The sequence below is a fragment of the Conger conger genome, chromosome 1 (genome assembly GCF_963514075.1).
Source record: "Conger conger chromosome 1, fConCon1.1, whole genome shotgun sequence".
NCBI classification, from domain to species: domain Eukaryota; kingdom Metazoa; phylum Chordata; class Actinopteri; order Anguilliformes; family Congridae; genus Conger; species Conger conger.
This window is the reverse complement of record NC_083760.1, coordinates 17,236,069-17,252,542: the sequence shown is the minus strand read 5'-3', so window position 1 is coordinate 17,252,542 and position 16,474 is coordinate 17,236,069. Positions and strand designations below refer to the sequence as shown.

At 41.7% G+C, this 16,474-nt stretch overlaps 1 protein-coding gene across 2 annotated transcripts in view; it reads left to right on the top strand.

The window, feature by feature from the left end:
• Positions 1-16,474, top strand: part of kcnh5b (potassium voltage-gated channel, subfamily H (eag-related), member 5b) — a 79,951-nt gene that overhangs the window by 28,991 nt on the left and 34,486 nt on the right. For both annotated transcript variants that reach the window (XM_061254090.1, XM_061254082.1), the window contains one exon: positions 4,190-4,619. In XM_061254090.1, coding sequence (XP_061110074.1) covers positions 4,190-4,619 — 430 coding nt within the window. The remainder of the gene's footprint in view (positions 1-4,189; positions 4,620-16,474) is intronic.

The window sequence follows — 16,474 nt, the reverse complement described above, 5'->3', positions numbered from 1 at the left end:
ACTGTGCTCTACCTCCTGCATGGTTTTGTTTTATTGCTCAAGCTGTTCTCCTTGTCTGCTTTGTTATTCATGCTTCCTTATGGTTTCCAACCCCCCCTCTGTGCGTTTCTAGGTTTGTTTACTTAATGCGAGTGTCTTACATGATCGCCGTGTGATACGGGCCCCAGGGAGGCCTGGAGCACAGGCAGACTTGTGAGGCAGCCAGTCAAAGAGAGAGAGCTGTCGCTCCACAGCCAATCAACTCCTTGGGGCATTCCCTTAATGAAATCGTAATCCATTTCTAAAATGCTGTGTACGCATGGTTTTTATTTGCTCTTTTTTATGTTGTGTTGCCGCATATGATACTGTGTGTACTCAGTCACTTCTAACTGTTGTAGAGACATGTTTATAGACACTATTTCATCATTGGAATTCTGTTTTATGAGCCCCTCTACCTTGTCAGAAATGCCCCCTGTTGCTTCGCTCCCTCTGTTTTCGTATTAATTACACATTATCAGAGTCCTTTTGTGTGTGTTTTGCTTAGCTCCCCAATGGAGATGTCTGTCCTTTCATGAATGCAAATGTGAAAGTAATCATTTAGAGCATTTTAAAAGTGTTCCATTCCACTGGTTACACAAAGGCGGACAGAACTATAAGTTTTACGATGCTAATGGGACATGTGCATGCTGGGGTTTTAGTAGGCTATTGAAGCACTATCATTCAGAATGGATTTCAGTGTACAAGTGTGTGAATGCTTTTGGCCCATATATCACATTTATGCATTTGTGCAGTCCTGGAAATCCACTTAAACTGTATAGCACGGGTTGCCAGATATTTACATGATCTCAAAGGATGGCTTGAAGAACCAGACCGATCAATAAATGTCAATTCACTGTGCTCTGGAAGCCTGCAATTTCATATTGAGCTGACTTGGATGAGAAAACACTCCATTGCCATTGCTGCTCTGTCTTTCACAAATTCTGCAAGAAAATATTTTTTGTGCAATGCCACACTCTCTATAATTCGCCATTGCTGTGGACAGTGTCAAGTATTTTTGTGCTGTGGACAGTGTCCTCCAGAAGAGCCTTGCAGGGTCAGTGTTGATGACTAGAGCGGAAATGCCTATTAACTGTGCTCATTGTTACCTGCATTGCTTGACAAGGTTTTTTTTACAGCACTGTTCACAGCACAGACATACAGTACTGTGCAAAAGTCTTAGGCACCTATATAACATTCTCTACAGATAAGATTCTTTCAAAAATAATTCAATGAAAGGTCAAAAATAAACATCCTATACATTTTACATTACATTTTAGTAATTTGGCAGAATAGTTGAAAACTGAATCAAATCAATATTTTTGTGACTGCCCTTCAGCGACAAAACTGCATCACTGAGATAGCAAACACTGTCCTGCAGTTCTGTAAGACAGTCAGCAGGGAGGTTGTTCCAAACATGTTGGAGAACAGTTCTTCCGCAGACTTTGGTTGGTTACTTGCTTCTGATCTCAGACAGCCTTGATCAAGTTTTTGTGTAAAAATAGTCATTTGTTTACAGTTATGTTACTTTTTCAAATTAAATACAAAAATTAAATCTTTGGGAAAATGAATATTTGGAAATCTCAAATGTGTTCTTTTATACTAACACACACAAATAATAAAATATATATATATAATAAAGTCTAGGGTGCCTAAGACTTCTGCACAGTACTGTAGCTCACAGTGACTACGCAATACACTGAGATGAAGTTTGCCACAGAAAGTTGGATTTGATTACCCCTTTTTTCACAAACAAGAATAACAACTTGTCTTATTGCAGAGACCAGATTTGTGCTTTTGTAAATGATGGTTATCTGTAGTGTGCCCAACAGAAATCTCTGTTCCGCTTGAAATGACTTTCCATCAAAAACAAAAAACAGAATCTTGGGCAATTACAGCCATGTCATTTTTTAATTCAAAACCTTCCCCACAAAGCATTCTCACAGAACTGTTATTGGACATTGAGTAAAGTTTAACAGAATATTTTTAACATTTCTTCCAAATACAGCACTAGACTTTTAAAAGATGATATGCACCACCAGACATGCCGCGCTTGCATAAAATATATACAGTGGCAGTTTCATGGATGTGCCTTCAGGTTTATGAAAGGCACTGAAAGGTTTGAATAAATTGTATATATTTTCTGATTGAGTGTGTGACTTTAGAAAGTTATCATCACAAATAGTCAGCTATTTGTGTAGACAAGACCACTTATCTGAAACCGTATCTGTCTCTGCCATTGTCTCCTTTTTTTCAACTAGATTAAAGAATATTGATCTATGCATTTCAATTAAGATGAGGCTAAAGATTCAAAAAGACGTTTTGGCATACTGCCTTCACTATGGAAGTGAGGTTTTATGCTTATGGTAATCTTCTATGACTCAACTGAAATATCACATAGAGAGGAATTGTCAATGTACCCAGCCTTTATTTTCTGGGTATAGTATTGTCCTGTGATTTCTCTATGTTATAACCCGATACGTCTCATGGTATCACAAAACGTAATATGCATTTTATATAGAAAGAAGATCATGAGCAGATAAGAATATGTGATCACATTAAAGGGCCATTTTGCCCATCTGTGCTCAAAATGTACAGTACCTACCAACAAGAGAAAATGGATGCCAGTCAGGCCAGGGTTAAAGACATATCCAGAGAATTCAGCTTTTCTGAAGCCATTATGTTTCCTGCAATACTTACAGCAATTGTGCATGGTGCTTGTGGTGTGTGAAATGCAGAGGTTAAAAGACAGATGTGTGGCTCAGTCCTATCTCATTTAGTTGTTCTGCTTTTGCGTGACATTTTCACTAATGAAGTTGAGTATTTAGACGTGAAGGTAGTGAAATGGTGTGTGAAAGATGAAAATATCACCAATATGAAAGTGTGTATAAAGGTGTCCTGGGTTCAGTGTGTACTGGTGAATAGCCATGAAATGCAATATACAGCATCACTTCAAATTAATATTCATTTCTAACATTTTTCCGAACATTTTTATTTTTACATTTAAAACTCCAGAATTTTTATTCCAGAATATACCTGATATCCACCCATCTAACCACCCCCCATGATACTCTACCCTGCTGCCCATTGCCTGTTTCATGCTGCTCCTGCACTACTAGAGATACTGTTCAGTACACTGCAGGTACCCTGGGTGTGCTGCTATCTCAGTATGTACAGGTGTGCTTACATCAGCAACATAATGGGCTGCCTCCTCCAGAGCAATGGCTGTGTGGTCCATAACTGTGAGGAGCATCCTGGGAATGATCGAACGCTCTGCCATCAGACATATTCCCCGTACTGTCACGAGCAGAAGACCACGCAAAGGTCCACTGGTCCAATCTCCTCCACTCTGAAATGCATGGCTGAGACCCCCATATTCAGAGAGCCCTGTCCTGAAGCACGAGGTCGCTGTGCTGATGTTTCTGGTTGCCATTTCAGTAGCTGTGTTTCTTTTTGTTCACCCTTAATCTTCTGGGCTGATAAACAAGAAGGATTGCATGCTCTTCACGGCCTAACACAGACACTGGTTTCCCTCGAAGGTGTGAAAGCCGTCAGATAAATGGTTTATAGGTGGAAAGAAAAATCCTGACTGTAATAATTCATGTAATCTGTAAGATCTTTCCTAATAACTCTGCTGTTGCATCCCAAGCTTCCGATGTCCTATGTCTTATCATTTTTACTGTGCTTTGAATTGATAATAAGGTCATTGAATCATGTGATTAGATTCTGCCGACTTCATAAAAACAGGAGGCTTTGGCACCAATATGGCCCAGCTAGTTTGACTTTGGTTTGATTTTGGATTGAATTTCTCTGTGGAATAATTTAAGATAATTTAAAACAATGGGACAGGAGTTCACTTGTAGGCATATGCATAGTATTTCTCTGCTAGCACAATCAAGGGCAGAGAAAAATGTATATTAATTGATTAACTAATTAATTATTTTGTTATTACACATTGGGCAACTCAGATGGGTAAAACAGCATGGCTAGTTGGGAAAAAAAACTTCATTTAATTAGATTCATTTCATAATAGTGTTGAAAGCAGCAGTTATGACGTATTGCTTAACCCTAGCGTAATAGAATTATGCCTGTGTGTGCAAGCTTGCATGTGTACACACGGGTCTTCTGCAGCACTGGGGGCGGTCAGTGCTCACCATGTTTCTCCCCCACACAGGGGATCAGCAGTCTGTTCAGCTCACTGAAAGTGGTGAGGCTGCTGCGTCTGGGCCGGGTGGCCCGGAAACTGGACCATTACCTGGAGTACGGGGCGGCCGTGCTGGTCCTGCTAGTGTGCGTCTTCGGGCTGGTGGCCCATTGGCTGGCCTGCATCTGGTACAGCATCGGCGACTACGAGGTCATCGACAAGGTCACCAACACCATTAAGACGGACAGTTGGCTCTACCAGTTGGCCACCAGCATCGGCTCGCCCTACTACTACAACACCAGCGGCCCCGGCCAATGGGAGGGGGGCCCCAGCAAAGACTCGCTCTACATCACCTCCCTCTACTTCACCATGACCAGCCTTACGACCATCGGCTTCGGGAACATAGCGCCCACCACGGACGGGGAGAAGATCTTCTCGGTGGCCATGATGATGGTGGGCTGTGAGTACCCTCGTTTCGTTCCGCTGTTCTGTAAGTGCTGGACCTCTGTAAAGTGGCAGGCCTTCTGCACTACCGTAGGTGTAGTGGTGCTATGTGACAAAGCAGGTCTATAACATGGTAGAGGGACTATACACACACGGCTGCGGTTTACAGTAGATGTACTATTGAGAGATCTATGGATTGGTTTAGATTGGACATGTACTTATTGATAGCAGCTTGCTCAATAGCCGCAATTCCATTAGATTGCTGAATGGACGCAATAAATCAATTCTTCTTCTGGGCAGGACACCTACCTAGATTAGTGTTTTGTTTGTGTTTTGCTTTGTCATGGAAATGTCAATTACATTTAAACAAACCTCATATCTTGTGCTTAGGAAAGAATTATGGATTTTTTAATGCAGGAATTAACATTCTAAAGGAACACAGACTTTGCAGATGAAAACCTAGCTTCTCTTCATAATCTTGTAAAGACTGGTTCACTGCTTTCATATTTATTTTGCTGATGTGTGAAGACAGGTTTAGAAAGGTAATGGCGGCAACATTAGCTCAGGGGGTGAGAGTAGTCATCTGTCAGTCGGAAGGTTGACTGTTCGATCTCCCGTCCTGGGTGTGTCGAAGTTTTCCCTGAGCAAGACACCTAACTCCCAGCTGCTCCTGACGAGCTGGTCAGTGCCTTGCATGGCAGCCTATCGCCATTGATGTGTATGTGTGTGTGTGTGTGTGTGTGTGTGTGTGTGTGTGTGCGTAAATGGGTGCATGAGAAGCATTCATTGTAAAGCCCTTTGGATAAAAGCACTATATAAATGCAGACCATGTAATGATACAGCTCTTGGGTGATGCAGCTACTGTGAAAGCACTAACACTGAAAGATCTGTTCTTTCATGGAGACTTGCTTGGCAGTAAAACCATGTATGTTGTGATGCAGTGCCTTAACAACATCTCAGCTTCCCCTGTCTCATGGCTTCCCCACTGTGATGTGTAGCTACACTGGTCCTGTATAGGCAGTACAACTGGAGAACATAACGCTTCAAAATGCAGCTATTGGCCAAAAACACATAACACATTGTTTACATAAATGTTGCCAGGTTTGGCTTTTTCAGACTTGGCTTAATCTTCAGATTGCCTTAATTGTCTCATTTTTCACTGGCATGGTGGATTGAAAAGCCAGCTGGCATTTTGGCTTCTCCCCCAAAATCACTTCAATTTGACAAAAACACAACATTTTGAATTAAAATAACATATGACTTGTCGCCGAGCAGAAAGCAGCCAACTGGAAATGAGGTCTTTTTTATTTTTCCTGACAAGTATCCCCACCCACATCTTCCCCTAAAGCCCAATGGCAAATCATGGTGCTTACCATTTAGATGACTTAATTTACTGATGCAAATCTGACTCTAAACAGAAATCATGTTCATTTTGTCCACAGAATATATTTAAGCTGCTGTCATCTTTTTAGACTGTATTTACAGTCGTGTACAAAAAATATGGGCACCCCTGGTCAAAAATCCTTTTACAATTAATATCAACGTATGCTAATATGTGAATATAATATCTAATATGTTATCCAACTTTACCTGCAAGAAAATATTTGTAAAAATATTTGTAAAAATGATACCCATTGAGCATGTTTTCAGTTATAATATATGTGTATAATATATATGTAAGTTATTTTAATAAAATTAAATACAACTATAATGTATTATGCAACTAGCCACATACTGTACACTAACTAGCTAATGTTCACTTGCAGTACCTTCATGAGCAAATATTTCAATGCTCTTAATACTTGGTAGTTCCAGAGTCTTAAGATTACACCTAGCTACATAGTACGTTATTACACACCTAGCCACATAGGATTATAGCAACTCCCCAGGTACAGTGTGAATGGAGGAACAAATTAATGGCCCTCAGGTGATGAACTCCCAGTGCCCTCAGAGCGATCGATTGGATAAGGAGTGGTCAATTAGAAGCCAGTTCACAGCAGGGTGAAAAACAGACCAATTAGAAGGTCCCCTGGTGCTTCCGGTGAACATCAGTCTGCAGTCATAAACTTTTGATTGCAAGGCGGATAAATACCAAGGTCATTAAGGACGAGACTCCTCCCGTTCTATCGACGCAGAATGACGGATGCCCATCAGCAGGGCTTCTGTAATGATGGTGTGTCATAGATTATCATTTCCTGGGTTGGAGCAGAGGCAGAGAGGGAAGTGGTGATTGATTATTGGTGATTGATCAGCAGTTTTGGTGTTGCAGGAAAAAGCTTGGAACATGTTTCTTTAAATAGGCAAATGTGTGTGAACTGAAGGGGAAAAGTATTATGGAAACAAGATATACGGTCTGGAAATTCTGGGTCTTTTTGTTAAGGGTTCAAGCCCAGGCTACTCATAGCACAGCCCATCTAATTGGACCAGTTAATGGTCATGTGGTCATTGTAGTGCTTCACTGTGTCACACCCATGTTTTTTTAATGATACAATGATTCATTAAATGAGAAGGAGCAATTAACAAACCCTTCTACTTGGAATATTCATTCCAAGTAACAATCAATCAATCTATGAATTGATCAATCATTAAATTCCATGCATTTCTTTGATTATGTATAATTTTATAGATAAAGATTCAATAAAACACCTTATTGAAATTTACTTTTTAATATGAAGTTCTCTGAGATATTTGATGATTCATATACTGAGCCACAGAGAATACCAATCAGTTCATTTTAATGTGAGCATTGGGTCCCAAGTCATTACTGTGAATGGTATCCAAATAAGTGAAAAAACAGTAAATTACAGTATTAAGAGTTTTTAAAAAAAGGTACAAATCTGAGAATTCCTCATGCTTAAAAAAGGTACTGGACCTTTTTTAAATAAACTCAGTTAATTTTGTTAAGTTAACTGAAATGTCTATTAATTAGCTTTGTTATTAAGTCTGAAGCCTTTAGCAATATGCTAATATTACTGCCGGTGGCACAGGAGAATAAGAAAGCCAGATTATAGGAGTTCAATTCCTGACAGCTGCCCTGCCCTCTATCCCCTCCCATTTCACCTCAGTGCTGTCCTGTGATAACCTTAATGAGCCACTCTGGGCCCTATTTTATGGTGTCAAGGTGCAACTGTCAAATGCTGGCGTTAACTGGAGGCACTTGCGAATTAGGGTGTGTCCACCCCAATCTTGGTAATTTAGTGACACCAGGCTTTAGTGCAACTATGGCACAGTTGTAAAAGAGGCTCATTCGAGAGGAATAATTTATCTGTGGGTGTGTATTGCCAATCACATCACCCCATTTGTTTCCTTTTAAAAACCTGGACCACAGTCAACTGCTAATTTCATCATGGCCGAACTGATGCAATTCAAGTTATGTACTTTGCTCAAGGGTACTGTTCACCAGCAGCATCCTACCTCAGAATTGAACCTTGGTTACATGCATTTTTAACAAGCCAAAGGTCCAATCAATCATTGACCTAGCAGTGCCAAAGGCAAAAATAAAAATGTTTTGTGTGTCCTGGGTTCAGTGTATACTAGTGAATAGCCAAGGCCCAAACACATACTTTTCATGTTTTGGAGCTTTTCATACATGTATAATCCTGGCGCTTTAGATTTGTGTTCCATACTGGTTCAAGGACCAGGATGAGAATGCTGATGCATGTGGACTTTTCATGTATAGCCACTGTTCCCTAATGGCTGCTGTAAATGCATGCCTCACTGTATATGGTCCTGTAGCACCACCATAGTCCCATTATGAACTGCAATTAGAAAAGTAACCTAACGAGAACCAATGCACCAGTTCACAAACGTGCATTTGACAGGTTTAGAGCCAGTCATTCAATTAGCTTACATTGATTAACTCCACAGAGTTGGAATGTCTAGATAGCTCACATTGGACTGCATAATAGAACACAGCTTGGGCGACATGGCTCAGGCAGTAAGAGCAGTCGTCTGGCAGTCGGAGGGTTGCCGGTTCTTGAGAAAGACACCTAACCCCCAAATGCTCCTGATGAGCTGGTCGGCGCCTTGCATGGCAGCCAATCACCGTGAGTGTGAATGGGTGAATGGGTGAATGAGAAGCATCAATTGTACAGCGCTTTGGATAAAGGCGCTATATAAATGCCAACCATCTACCATTTACAGCTTGCATATCAAATAGTCAAACTGCAAAACGCAGCTTGCTTGTCAAATAGATAAATTGAAATGAACAAAATATTTATTGCATTCATTATGTGTCACATTCATAAACAAAATATATCTTGCATTCTGTTCATTGTATTCATGTGTGGCACATTCATAGCGCCATCGAAATCGTACATGTGCCGGCGTTTGAATTTAAACCTGGTCTGAGCTGGCTTAAAATGCAAACACATTATTGACCAGCAAGCTTGTACAGCGCTGAATGTTTCTATTGACACACCCATGTTGATGCAAACGGTGTTACTGCAGGCCATGAAATTACCAAACCTGGCAGAAGAAAGCAAATCCTTGTGCACCCTTTTGCGCTTATGTTGTCAGGAAATGGGATCCTCCCTGCTGAAAAAAAATCAGCTCAAGCTAGGTTTTTAAACCGCTGGTAGCTGGTTGATCAGTTCAGACCAGCTCCACGCTCAACATGGTTTGACCAGCTCAAGCTATGTTTTTGAACATAATTAATCTAATTTCATGATGGATTTTACAGCAAGGCTGTGATTCCCCTTTTGTCTATCCTGCTTCAGAGATGTTTCCCTTACTGTGCTGTTTCTCAATTTGGGAAAAATTACAGCCAAGGACTCTTGAAGGCTATGTATTCTGTGAGAGCACAGGCCAGACATTGGCCAGTGGAGCACAGTGGCGGTACTGTAATGTAATGTTGGGATTACTCAGACCAAGGCATTAGTCTGGGCGCATATCTCCAACTGGTGCAGCCCGCTCACGTCTGTTTCTCTGCAGAGGCATCAGGAGCAGGTCAGAACAGGGCGCTGATGAACTCTGACGGCAGGTCAGACCTTTGTCTGGTTTGAGCGTTACAGACCGCCTCTCCTCTGTGCTGAGGCCAGGCGCTCATTATTCGCCTCATTGAGGATCTGCTGGCTCCTGGTTTTCCAGCCTGACCTCCCAGCCTGACCGCAGTGCAGGCCGGCTATCTCCAGTTACCTGTGGAGTAGAACAGGAGCACCCTCCTGCCCTCAGCACAGCACAGATTCAATTCAAAGGCAAAAAGATCATTCAAATTCCCTTTGATGAAACGCAGGTCTGACTCTGCCTTCCAAGTGTTTTAATTTGTGCCATCCACCGAGAGGACATTTTAAGAATGCAGTAGGGGGTGGGGCAGGGATTGTATGAAATTTTCCTTTATTCAGGTGACAAGCATTCCCAGTTCTGCAAAATGTTGTACCTGGTTATTTTTAGTGCATGGTCCCACACTGGCCAATTGCCCTTTTAGACTTTTCAGGTTTCTCCACTCTTCTAACTGTAAAGCGGTGTTAAATACAGCCATGTTGATTGGGCACTTAATCCTGTTCCTCAAAGCATGGTCCTCAAGGGCTGAGAACTGCTGGCTTTCCACCCTCCTTTTACCTGGGAGTCAGGTGTGAAGACAGTCCAATAAGTAGCACTAATTGTTCAGTGAATAATCAGGGCGGAAAGAAAACTAGGGCCGGATTCAGATTCAAGGACAAGATTTGACTATCCCTGCCCGAGGCTATCGTGCTTGTGTGATGCAGTGCTAGTACTCTATACTCAGGCAAGCACACAAAGCTTAGAGATGCTAGGTCTGAGGGGGCCAGTAGTCCCTGTGTTAGTTATGCAGACAAGCATTCAAATTGATCTGATCTATTTGAGATGCAGTGGCCTGTTGCCTTGACACACACTTTGCTTACACACCGCTCGTCATTACTTTTGTGGAGCTCCCTAATGCTTTTCCCCGTCTTTCTGGCTATTGATTCATCATAGTTCCTCCCAGAAAGCTATGATTTGAGCTCCAGGAAGTCGCAGTTTAATTAACGCCAATAATGAGAGACACCAGCACAACTTATTAGGAAAGATTTCCTATGGAGCTCTAGCATCAACCTGCAGATCATCATCTGTACTGTAATCATCAACCTGCAGATTTCAGTTACCACGCTGCTTTGGATTGTGTTATTTCAGGGTTATGTTTTTCCTCTCTGTATGACTCCATTATGTTATGATAACTCCAAGGTACATTCTACCTATTTCGGTATCTCTGCATATGCATTGTGTAATTAGAATGTGTTCAGTGTATATCTGTGAATGTACAAGTCTTGCATTACTCTGATAAAAGTGAATTAAATTAATTTGAAACTGAGTACAGACAGTCAATTTTTTTCAATTGTTTTATTATTACTTTCATACAGTACTGTATATCGTTGTGATATGTTATTTAGCAGAAAAGCACGAGGATGTATTTTAAACCTTATAAAAGAGTGTGTATTTGTGTATTTAAGAAGGCAAATAAGTGCTTTTGGGCAGAATGCCTGCCATGAAGTGCATAAAGTCAAGAGTTATTTCGGGAAATTTGGGGTGACTTAACCTATTGATGAAGATTCCCTACACAAAGTGTTCCTGGGTCTAGACCACTACGAGCGCATTGTGCCGTTCAAAGAAATCAATCCGCAGCATTGCATATGACGTCTTGCCCCTCCCAATGAGTGCCTCTGTGCACTCGGTGTGTCTGCCTGACATCGGTGAGCCATATTGTATCTCTGACTCCCAGGAGAGGCGGTTCGGCTTTGGGTACCGGGATCCTTTCACTATAATCGCCTGTGCTGTTACTATATCCAGCCGCATTGTTGTCTGAGAAAGGTGTAATTTAAAAAAACACAAGAACAGACAGCTGGCTATGCTAAGCAGCTCTTCACCTGCACAAAGGGGCTGATGTGAACCAGCAGAGTACCAGTAGCCCACGTTCCGCACAGACGAGTTCTCCTAGAGGAGCAGAGTGTCCTCATCCCACACCTTTCTTTCCTTCGCATAAATAGCTATTTTTGATTACTGGGCCACTTAACTACGTTGGCAGGAGATATGAGACTGTGGCCCACGCTCAGCTTGCGCATAATGAGCTCACCCGATCCGCATTTGCACTTATAATGAAACTGAAGAAATCTAACGGAGCAGCTGCCAGTTTAGCAGGAATGAAACGTGAGTGATGGCAGAAGCTAACTCTGGCTCCTTGTTCACACAGACAGCTTCTGCTCTGAAACGAGATTGCCCGTTTGACTTATGTTGTGCTGCGGGGAGAGAAGTTGTCACAGACAAGGAAAGAGCCATTGAATAATGAGTGAAAACTTGGATGAATCAAATATACACTCAGTGACCATTTTATTAGATAGATCTGTACGCTTGCTAATGCAAATATCAGCCAAACATGTGGTGGAAACTAAATGCATAAAAGCAAGAGGTCAAGAGGTTTAGCTATTTTTCAGACCAAATGACAGAATGGGGAAGAAGTGACCTAAGTGACTTTGACCATGGAATGACTGTTGGTGCCAGACAGGGTGGTTTGAGTATCTTATAAACCTCTGATCTCCTGGGATTTTCAAGCACAACAGTCTCTAGGGTTGCAGAGAATTTTGCGAAAAACAAAAAACATTCAGTGAGCAGCAGTTAATGAGAGAGGTCAGAGGAGAAGGTGCAGACTGGTCAAAGCTGACAGGGATGCAAATGACCACACAACAGTGGTATGCAAAATTGCATGTCTGAACACAAATGCATCAAACCTCTAAGTGGATAGGCTACAGCAGCAGAAGACCAATTAGTCTAAAATATAAGTGTAATAAATACCGAATGAAGTGCTCACTGAGTGTATATATGGAACAGTAAGCCTTCAGTTAAGCATTTGCAGCACGAAAGGGAGAACAGATTGGCAGGCTGCGTTTAGATCAGAGGCACAATAGTTACCTGGGCTTGTATAATCCCTGTATGATGATAATTAGACCATGTATCTGCTATGGCTGGCTGTGCCATCTCTGTAAAAGCAGGGGGTGCAGTTTCATGCCCGAGTCCATATAGAATAAGAAACAAGCATCAATGTGATTTAAATTGAGCAGAATAATTGATCCAGGGCGATTATAGCGATTATGAATGTGTTAATCGGTTCTGGCTCAGGACTGACCCCCCCCACCCCACCCCCCCCGTGGAAGCCACAAAGCACGGGCAGATAATACGCTCGTGAGAGATCATCTGTCATTCTGCCCACAGTGTCGAAGGGAGAGGGAGCCAGACGGAGCGAGAGTCACAAAAACAGACAGAACGAGAGAGCAGCGATGGTTCTAAATATAACAGTCCAGTTGGGAGTTATATTAGTTGTTTTTTTTTCAATATTTTCATATTTACTGTCTGGCATTTCAACAAATGATCGCCTCGTATGACCATTTGTGAGGTTCGTTCAGAGACTCGGCCGCGTGAATGTGAATCGTGTGATCTTTCCGAAGGGCTGGCCTCCTCAATGCCAGACAGATAGTCATTGTCCCAACTGATCCCAGAGCAGAAGAGAAACGCTGCGCTATGGCCTGTGGGTCGATTCATCCAAAGTGAGTCTGCTGCTCTGTAGCGCGTTGTCTCTCAGACCTTGAGTGACTCATTCAGGTCATGTCTGCTGCCGAGTCCGGCAAGCTTTCACTGTTCCAGTTTGGGCATCCAAATTGGGCAGAGCGTGATTAGTGGATGCAGGGGAAGGTGGTAATTAGAGAGTTTGCGCAGAACTTTTGTAATGGGATGAATCTGTAAAGCTTGCCCCCAAGAGACTAATTCACCCCTCAGGGGAGCCAGTTTGAGTTTGTTATGCTTTTTAATTGGTAGCAGTCCGTTCTCTCACACTTTTTATTGAGGAGTATTGAACAGGAAAGGACAAGGGTCATCTTCTCTTTTAGCTGTGACAGCATGACACAGTACTATATGTGGTCATGAACACATGCACACAAACACTTTTGTGTGTCCATGTGTTAGCACTTCTGTACCATACCATTGATTTCTGCATCCCTGTATTTTCTGACTGTGCTATTTTGTGTGTGTGCACGTGTGTGTGTGTGTGTGTGTGTGCGTAAATGTGTTTCTGTTTGCCTGTGTGTGCAGGTGTGCATATGTGTGCACGTGTGTCTGTATGTGCGTAATTGTGTCCGTATGAGTCCGTGTGTGTGTTTGCGTGTACCTGTGTGTGTGTGTGTGTGTGTGTCTGTGTGTGCGTGTACATCTGTGTGTGCTTGCTCGAACGCCCTTGTACAACACGTCATATGTCATATCCCTGTATAAAATATTGCTCTGGTAATTAGATGATGAGCACTTCTACCTTGACATTTCAGAACATACTGTTACTCTTTAGCAAGAACTCTTTAATGCCTTTAGGGCAGATTCTTCCTGTGGTGATTTCTCCAGTGAAAGTGTTGGGCTGAAAAGGCCCCACTCACTGTGTATTACTGCAATTATAAATGTATAAATCGAAGTTAAGTACAGCGGCTGCATAATGCTCTCCTAATACACATGACATTGTGCCTCCAGTGACAGTGGGAAAGATGAGAAACACTGTCATCTGATTGAAATCTTGTAATCTTCTTGCGTTTGTAGACAGTACACAGAGATCAAATATACACAAATCACTTGCCTATAGAATGCATACATTTCAGAGGCTCTGTAACGATGTGAATAAAACTGTGTTTATGTTTTTTTGCACACACACACACACATTCTATCTCTCTCTTGCTCTCTGCAACTATGCTAAATTGTCATGTGGGGGTATTTCTGCTTTGTTAAATTTAGTATTCAAGTCTGATTCATGTGATGAGTCATATATCGAGGGGGTTTCCTTCCCACTCTTTGTTTACACAGTGTGGTTTGACGTGTGCGTAACACCAGTTAGATCCTGCAATCTCCCTGATGCAGCCCCTATGACTGCACTCTGAATCCCATCCACCAGCATGTCACCAATAACCCCAAGCCCATGGCTTACTGCCTGCTAGTGCCTGTTTTCTGGGTCTTCTATCCACCATCTTGCATTCCAGTGACATTTGCAGTGATGGTGTGGGGACAGTTTGTTTTGAGATTAATGTGGGAGAGAGATTGGAAACATTCATAAATACAATTTTTATTTTGGTGAACTTCTTGTCTAGGCCTGGTCTGTAGGACCTGACTGAGTTCCCATTGTAGTTTGGTCCTCTCACACAGGTTTGGAAGGCTCAGCTGTTTCTCTCCTGCCACGTGTGAGGAATTGTTGTCTGCAGATTAGGAGATTAGCAGCGCAAATTATTCCAAGCAGCCAAACATGAAAGGGCTTTCTTATTGTACACAAAACAGAATAATTCATCTGTTGAGCAACAAAGATCAGAATCAACTTTGGAATTCTGTACACCTCAGCTCAATTCTACTCTATAGCAGAAGCATTGTGTACTTTTACTGAAGAAAGTTTGAAAACATGGCTTTCATCACTTTACTGAGTTGGGATTTATCTAACCAGGAGAGGAATTGGCACCATTAACATTAATTCAGCCTTTAGCACGGTACTTTGCACAGGGGATGTTCCTCATTCATGTTTTTAGGCCTTCATTTTTGGCCTCAAATTTCTAACCTGCTCATGTAACACTTTATTGTTGTCTGTGTGTAAAAGATATTCTTCACTTAAAAGCAATCCATTTGCTGCCCTAGATAATTGTGATGTAGTTTCTGTACTCTGTTTCTGTACATCACGAACGAGAAACACAGAAATCCTGCTGTGTGTGATGTAACGTCAATATCATAAAAATATCACAATATATGAATTCCTTCAACACGAAACTTCACAGAACTTTAGGCCAATTAGAGAAAATGATGTAGAAAGTGAGGGGGACTGCAGTGCATCTGTCTCTCTGACCCCCTTGGTCTGAATTATAACATTATAAAATTGCCACCTCCTACTGTATCATCTATTCTATCATTCTTTTAATCATGAGATTGGTGTTCTGGCCATTTTCAAAGCTGTTGGTATGAAAGTGGCGTGTGCTTTATGACTCTTGTCTATGTGGGCGTTCATCATGTGAGCTGTTAGGCATACAGTGCCAGCAAGTGTCTCAAAAGGTGCATGCATTTTATGACTATCTCTTTCTTTTTAATGCCAACCCTCTCTGTTAAGCACTCATCAAAATCTCTTAGCCCACAGCGTCAGTTTATGTAAGATGTTAAAGACAAGCTGAAACGGAAGTTACGATATGACATCGGTGAATGCAAGCGAAACAAATCTTCGGGGGGAGATTTTTGAAAGCTGGGGAGTCAATTTTGAAATTAAAATTGTTTTCCAGGAAGTGAAAGAAGAAGAAAGAAGTATTACCATGTCATTTATTTTATGGAATATACTTTAAAACTGAACTAAATTGAGGAAAAGGTGATTTCAGCTTGTCTTTAACAGAACATTTGACTTTGTTTGACAGGGTATCTGAATAGACTAAGACTATGATTCTGGCATGTTCTAAAAGTTATTATATTTTCTGCTGCTGTAGTTCTTGCAATCTACTTTGGGTAAAATGTATACGTTTCTTACTGTATGTGGCATTGTGCACACTTCCATTCCATCCAGTGAGCTCAATTTCCAATGAGCTCGCTGACTTCACCCGGCAAAGAGGCAGTAGGAAGGTATGGGAATTTGTTTCCAATCCTCAATTTACACGACTTCTGTAGACACCATTTTAAGCTATTGCCAAATGTACTACTTCAAACAATCCATTAATTAAATAATTATTTTGCTTTTGTTATTTCTAAACCCACACCCACAAGATGTACCAGTTGTTGTTCATATAAAAATGCAATAAAATAATCCTGTTGGCTTGTCGCACTGCACGTCAGCAGTAAATGCATGACTAACAGGCCACTGGTTTCTGTGCCGAGTGTGAATTTCCTACCATTCCTCCC